This window comes from Palaemon carinicauda, unplaced genomic scaffold (genome assembly GCF_036898095.1).
Source record: "Palaemon carinicauda isolate YSFRI2023 unplaced genomic scaffold, ASM3689809v2 scaffold11, whole genome shotgun sequence".
NCBI classification, from domain to species: Eukaryota; Metazoa; Arthropoda; class Malacostraca; order Decapoda; family Palaemonidae; genus Palaemon; species Palaemon carinicauda.
This window is the reverse complement of record NW_027168593.1, coordinates 10,001-18,300: the sequence shown is the minus strand read 5'-3', so window position 1 is coordinate 18,300 and position 8,300 is coordinate 10,001. Positions and strand designations below refer to the sequence as shown.

Sequence of the window (8,300 nt, the reverse complement as noted above, 5' to 3'; positions counted from 1 at the left end):
TGATTACTCAGGAATCCCAATAGATCTTTGTAATTATGTACATGAAATCCTGGATTGCTTTGAGAACTAATTACAATAAATAGATTTTGAGTGGCATTGTCATGTTATTAGTCGGAGTTTTTTTGATTGTTTATATATTTTTTGTGGACATACTATTTTGTTAAAGCAAATCTATCTTGTGCTAGATTAATGTATACAATCTAGGTTGTAAATTATATATCTATAATTTTGTAAATTTTGTAATATTAAGCCAATAAAGTAATAACAATAAAGGCACTTATGCTATATGAAACACATGTATTCTCTAGTAAATAATCGAGTAGGCTGTATTTGCATAGGCAGAACAAATAGATTCCTTTCTGACCATATATCGAAGAATTTCTTGAGCTGGCTCCCCTTTGGGAAGGCAAAGGCGAAGGGCACTGACAGGATACTGTTCTTAGTCAAGTAGTACTTGCACTTTCCAGTACTTGAGTAGTCTTCACTCATCCCCTGGAATTGCATGTATTATTATCATTATGATTATCATAGCTATTATTGTCGTGGTTGCTGTTGTCTGTCAAAAATTCTGGAAAGATGAAAAGCTTTAAACTAAAAATAGAAATATCAAAATATACAAGAAAGTGTAGATAAAGATTGAGCATTATAAATTGAAAACTGTGATGATGAAGAAGGCAAAATGTTCATTAATTACAAAAGATGAATTAGTAAAAATAAAAGCTTTTATTTCAGTGCACATAAACTATCACAATTTTTACAAAAGCCTCATAACATATCAATAATTTCTGGCTATAAGACTAGGAGACATTCTGATCATGAACAAAATAAGATAAAAATCAATAATGATGAAATCAGATAAAGTTTTTATATTGAATTTCGTGTTGATATATAAGAGCATCGACATCTTATAAAAAAATCAAAATCATACATCATTATAATGAATAAATATCGGAAATAATCAATTGGGTAACACTTTGGGAATTGACAAGAGCTACCATGAAAAAAAAAAATCGAAACATCAATGAAAAAATGGACTAAAATACATCTAATAATGAGGCGATCCAGCTGTGTAAATGAGTGTTATTACGAGAATATTTTGACTGCCTGAGAATACAACCTTTTTCATCGTGATGACCATAGTGAGGAGAGCGACGCGATCCCTTTTTACTGTTGGCCAGTAATCTGTCATAAGAATGGCCTTCTCCAGCGTCTTCTTGTATACTCCACTTTCAGCTCCCTGAAAGCAAATACTTGGTTCATTTGTTTCCTTATAACCTTTTCTCACTGGGCTATTATTCTCTGTTGAACCTCCAGGGCTTAGAGCATCCTGCTTTTCCCACTAGGGTTGTAGCTTAGCTAAAAAAATGATACTGATAATAATAATAATAATAATAATTTATATATATATGTATATATATATATATATATATATATATATATATATATATATATATATATATATATAGATAGATATATATAGATAGATATATATATATATATATATATATATATATATATATATATATATATATATATATATATATATATAGATATATATATATATATATATATATATATATATATATATATATATATATATATATATATATATATATATATATCTATATATAGATATATATATATATATGTATATATACATATATATATACATATATATATATATACATGTATATATATATATATATATATATATATATATATATATATATATATATATATACATCTCTCTTTCTCTCTCTCTCTCTCTCTCTCTCTCTCTCTCTCTCTCTCTCTCTCTCTCTCTCTCTCTCTCTCTATATATATATATATATATATATATATATATATATATATATATATATATATATATATATATATATATATGCATATATATATATATATATATATATATATATATATATATATATATATATATATATATATATATATATATATATATATATATATATATATTACCTACTTGTAATACCGCATGCAAGTGCGACCCTGGAATCATAACCCATGGGTATTTCCCATAAGCCACTAGGTCATCCAGGGAGTTGACTGGAATGGGAACTTTAGGGACTGCCAGCAAAGAAATCAGAACGCTGCTGTATGCTGTCTGAATAATGAAGCCAATAATCATCCAGGTAAATATGTATATACGACCTGCTATCTTCTTTGGCAGTGAAGAAAGGGCTGGAAAGAATATTAATATTAGATTCATATCAACACTTGCATAGAGATACAACTGTATATATATATATATATATATATATATATATATATATATATATATATATATATATATATATATATATATATATATATATATATATATATATATATATATATATATATTTATATATATATATATATATATTTATATATATATAAATATATATATATATATATATATATATATATATATATATATATATATATATATATATATATATATATATATATATGTATATATATATATATATATATATATATATTATGAATATAAATGTTATTAAATGTACATATTTATATGTATATATATATATATATATATATATATATATATATATATATATATATATATATATATATATATATATATATATGTATATATATTATGAATATAAATGTTATTAAATGTACATATTTATATGTCTCTATATATCATATAAATATACATATTTATATATGCATATATATATATATATATATATATATATATATATATATATATATATATATATATGCTCATATAAAATATATATATATATGTATATATATACATATATTTATATATGTATATATATATATATATATATATATATATATATATATATATATATATATATATATATATATATATATATATATATATATATATATCACTAATACTCGTGAGTTTAATCAATTTAAATATCGACCACAATCGCATTTAATATCGAATTCTACGTTGGGGATATATATACACGGGCATTCATTCATGATAATAGATTCTGGCTGGGCAGAGATTCGAACCCCTATCTCTCAGCCGAAACCATGGCTGCGAGGACTCTACTAATTGAGCTATCAAGAGAGATATAAGTTTATGACAAGTCACCATACATATTCCTGTCGAATTCAGGAACCTGTTCTTAGACTTGAAATAAAACCGTCTCCACCATGATAGCTGAATTGTGTGTTCACAACACGCGGTTATTTATGATGACTATATATCAATAACAGTAAGGCATTACTTACTTTCAGCAAGATCATGAGATGTCTTCGGGATATGATCAGTAACAATATTGATGATCACACCAACTACCATACTGACGCAGACTGCTATAACCAGAGACGTCCAGACCTGGAACAAAGATTCTAGTTAAGGCTTACTGTATTTTACCTACATCAGAATTAGTTATGTAAAACACTTAATTTTCTCAATGATATAGATGAGAAAGGGAGTGAAAACCACTAGTTTGATCTTTCAAGAAAGGTATTAGGAACTTGAACATAACTTTGAAATAATGGATAATCCCTAATTTTGCTTCTAAATGAGGCAACCTTTTCTTTATATCCTGTAAATTTCGTTAATGAAAATCTTTTCAAATCTAACCATTCTTTGTTTGAATTGAGTGATATGTTTTTTTTTTTTTTTAATTTAACGTACAAGAGTACGTGACAACTTGCACTTCAAATCATGGGTCTTGATGCAGGACAATGGCTCGATCCTTTACACAAGGCTACCATCCTAGTGGGCTCAGGATGGTAATTTTGGCATGTGTACCATAAGAATATTACGTAACAGATCTTGGTTAAAAAACAAATTCTAAATATATTCCTGGTATGGAACCCTCTTGAAAAAAGTCTGTCATGTGTCACAGAACCCAAAACAAATGTCCATGCTAAGGGTTTAGCACAACTAGAATATCCTACTTCTGTTAGCTAAATATCATTACTTTACCATACAGCGCCGCCTAAGACATGACCAGGCATCGAGAATAGCCTTCCATCTGCAATGTTTTGCAACATATGAGAGTTCCACTTCCTTTTAGCTAAAAGCCTATAGTTTAGTCTATGATGACCAGTTTAATGACACTTCTATACACTATCTTACATCAATAACAAGCCTAACATGCCTGGGGTTAGGCAGTGTTAAACAGATCCTGCTCGGATCGATATGCAATAGTCCAGATATGAATAATTTTATGGAATAACTCACATTAAGATAAATCTATTGGCTTAGCAATGCAGGGCAAATCAACTCCACCGTGCAAAGCTGACATACACTGTTCAATAACTATCAAATATCAAAACAAATCTGTTATGCCAGGAGTTAGCTGCTCCTAACATATCTACATCACGTTAGACAAATGAAGCTAGTTTGACATACAACACCCCAGTTAAGGACTCTTACAAGCAATGTAAAGATAAATTTTCTATACCTGAGTGTCAGCAATCGTAATTTTGGCGGTTATTACCATGATTGATTACTTTAACTCTATCTTCTACAATTTACCAAAAGGGCAACTTAAGGAATTACAAAACATAATAAACAGAAGAGTAAGACTGATAAAAGGTACCCCACCACGAGAAAGAATTACTCCTATACTAATTAATTCACACTAGCTGCCTATCAGATCGAGTATTTAGTTTAAAATATGTACAATAACCCATTAAGTTATCAGAACCATACTTCCAAAATATCCAAGAGCTTTGTTACATATTGTGCAACCAACAAATCGTGTCGACACGAGGATACTTACAGATGATTTCAAATTATTAGAACGTGTACTGTAGGCTCTAGAGCCTTTAAATATGCGGCCCTGATACTAACTAATAAGCTCCCCCTAGACATCCGAAAGACAGAAGTTATTAAGGATTTGAAAAGGACACTTAAGACTTTCTTGTTCTCTACGTACTTCTATAATGTGCATTTGACAATAAACGAGCAATATGTGGCGTGAAATGTTGAATGATTTCGAATGAAGATGATAAAATGACTTTGGTCCTGTAGAGAGTAGGGTTCCCCTGCTGGATAGGACCAGAAAAGCAGCCCTTTAAGTAAAGTAAAAAAAAAAAAAAAAGTATAGTGGATTTGTGAATTACTTTACTTTGTCCTACAGTGTTTCGCTGAAGGGCTCTTGTGAACACTATCCCATGACAAAACAATCCTGGTACGCCTTGGGTTTAGCAATACCAAACAGACCCATTTTCAAGGAGGTAAATAGCGACAGTTTACTTTAGTTTCAGGACACTATGACAAGATATAGATTGTCAAGACAAACCTACCATTACAATGGTTTGGCTAATCCTGGCACACACAGTCTCCTAAAGAGTAAATTAAAGTTTTTCTTAGTTTAGCAACACTTTTCCAAGGTATATCTTGTCGAAACAAACTTGCTATGAAAAGGGTATGGTAAAGTCAGTGTGTTTCAGTTCCCAATATATAATTAACAACAGTTTGTCCTAGCCTAGGGATACTCATACAAAATATCAATTGTTGAAACAAACCTGCCATGACAAAGGTTTGGCAACACCAGAGAGATCTGCTTCTCGTTTCGGACGTGGTGTCATGATTCCATAGTCATCAAAGTGGAAGACAGTAGAAAAGTCCGCTGCCTTGGCGCGGCTCCACGATAAGGCGAAGGGCCCGAGGGCTACGTCCACTTCCTGTTGATTGCAAGGTAAGAGTATTGTGTCATTATCTCTTTATTCTCTTTATGGATAAATTCTGTTCCTTAATTCCCAAGACAGATCAGTTCTCCAAACCTTTAACTTGGTTCCACGATTAATCAAGACTTGGAAGACCCAGGCCGACATGGCTGAGGATTATGAAGTTCATGATGAATGGAGAAGTATTAATTCAAAAGTTCAAGATAGAGACGGCTGACGAAATCTAACTTAGGCCCTTTGCGTCAATAGGCGTTGGAGGAGATGATGAAGATGAAGTTTTATTTCTAGAACCAGAAATTATATAAGTATTGAATAAGGTTTCATAGTGGCCAAGGTTACCATCAAAATCAAAAGCAATTGGTTTTAGAAGGTCAATATGTTTCTAGAATTTGTGTTTCTTTTAGTAATATGACTCCAGAAATAACACAAGACATAATTATGATTCTTGGTTTTATTTTTTGCATAGCTATACATTTCTAATCACTGTAATGTTCACTATAAGATATTATTCTTCATATACATATGCTACGTATTCTTAGGAAATTTTGAGAACTTTCTTATACCTTAAAGGAAACTGAGAGCAACACGAGGAAAGAAGCAGAAAAGAGGTATAATTAAGTGCAAATAAGGAAAGTATCATTCCTATATTACTTAACTTAATATTTATTCATAAGATTTTCCAAGGTCCATCTTACCTTTCTCTGACACATTCCAATCATTCCCGAGAAGGACCCATTAGGCAACTCCGTCCCCCATTGCCTGTCTGCTGGACTTATGACGGAGTACCTGGAGATGTTGAATCAGTTAAGAAAGTGATTGAAAAAATCGATGAAGTACCTTCAGAGAAATTGACACAGGAATGATTAATCTCAATATAGGACCCTTAATGGATTCTTTGATTAGCCAATCACATCCTGATAAGGACTAATTAAATAAATGGAGTGATTGAAAAATCTGAATTATAGTTTAGAATGCTCAAAGTGGCCTAAGAGGATTATGGAGTCACTGTAAACCCAAAGTTCTCTTGTGAAATAAGTATAATAATATAAAATGTATTAGCCCCACCTTTTGAATCCGAAAATTACCATGTTGGTGTAAGTATATGATAAAAGTTATTCTAGAAGTGTTTTTGGGAACAAGAAGCAAGATCATTTTTTCTTTGAAGTAAAAATATAATCTCAATGGACCCTTGGAGAAGACATCCAGTATTCATGGCGTTATCAGATTAAGCTGATATAGACCCTTGGTGGCAAGAGCCGCCATTGGTTGTAAGAGGAGCTCTATCCTGTAAAAGGAGCCCTATCCTGTAAGAGCAGCCCCTGGTTACAAGAACAGTCCTTGTTGGTAAGAGTAGACTTTGGTAGCAAGAACAACCCCTGATGGTAAGTGCAGCCCTTTATAGCATAAGAAAATCTTGGAGACAAGAGTAGTTCCTGGCGGTAAAAGCAGCTCTTAGTGGCAAGAACTCTTAATGGCAAGAGCATCTCTCGGGGGCAAGAACTCTGGGTGAAAGAGCAGCTCATAGGTAAATTGTTTAGCTAATGGCCCATTGTTAATCACTAAGAACAACAATATTTACATGAAATGGAATCATGTTGTCCAGTCATGATTACAAATGAGTCCCTATGAAAGTGTTTCCTGCAAAACCAACTAATTTTAATACAGATTCATCAAATATACAATAGCAAAATCAATAAAAAAAAAAAAAAAAGATTCTAAATTGATGCTCACGTGAAATTCAGTTTCTCTGCAATGTTGTTGAGGGCATCAAAGAGAACTCCCTCGTAACCCAAGGACGCGTCCAGAGATTTAATCCAAGGGTTCCAGGTCTGAGCACCCACTGTCAGGTGGTGTCCTGTGAGAGCCATTCCCAGTGATTCCTGTCTGGAATAAAGGATCTTTAGTTCATTGGTTTCATAAGGCTACGGGAATCTTATTTTGTTTTATATTGAGATTAATACATTTTTTACAAAGGTTAATTAGAACTGATTATATTTTGTTGTATTTATGCAGAATGGGTGTATTGAAAAGAACTTTGGACACAAACACACAGATACACACACACCCACATACGTATATATATATATATATATATATATATATATATATATATATATATATATATATATATATATATATATATATATATATATATATATATATATATATATATATATATATATATATATATATATCTTATATAGGAAATATTTATCTTAATATTGTTACTATTCTTAAAAATATTTAATTTTTCCTTGTTTCCTCTCCTCACTATGCTCTTTTTTCTGTTGAAGCCACTGGGTTTATAGCATCCTGCTTCACCATCTAGGGTTGTAGCTTAGCAATTAATAATAATAATATAAATATATATAAATATATATATATATATATATATATATATATATATATATATATATATATATATATATATATATATATATATATATATATATATATATATATATATATATATATAGATACGAAAATTTTCAATATTACTCCATATTGTAAGGTAGGAGAAACTGAATGATATTGTATATAGTTATTTTTGGAATAATGTTTCATAAAAATATTTTGAATATCACTGAAAAAAAACCCATTGTATTACACAATGAAACTTCATTCTCGATGCATCCAAT

At 30.2% G+C, this 8,300-nt stretch overlaps 1 protein-coding gene and 1 long non-coding RNA gene across 2 annotated transcripts; both read right to left on the bottom strand.

Annotated features, from left to right (window-relative positions):
• Window positions 1–306: 306 nt before the first annotated feature.
• Window positions 307–2,138, bottom strand: LOC137635279 (uncharacterized). The gene is made up of 3 exons (XR_011042631.1): window positions 1,982–2,138; window positions 1,118–1,237; window positions 307–492 (listed from the first exon to the last, which is right to left on the bottom strand). It is a non-coding gene; the product is annotated as an uncharacterized lncRNA (long non-coding RNA).
• Window positions 2,139–3,235: 1,097 nt separating this feature from the next.
• On the bottom strand, window positions 3,236–7,539 carry LOC137635273 (glutamate receptor ionotropic, kainate glr-3-like). Its single transcript, XM_068367734.1, has 4 exons — window positions 7,393–7,539; window positions 6,357–6,447; window positions 5,500–5,658; window positions 3,236–3,349 (listed from the first exon to the last, which is right to left on the bottom strand). Exons 1-4 carry the CDS (start codon window positions 7,527–7,529, stop codon window positions 3,236–3,238), a joined length of 501 nt encoding a protein of 166 aa, XP_068223835.1. The 5' UTR covers window positions 7,530–7,539.
• Window positions 7,540–8,300: the final 761 nt, after the last annotated feature.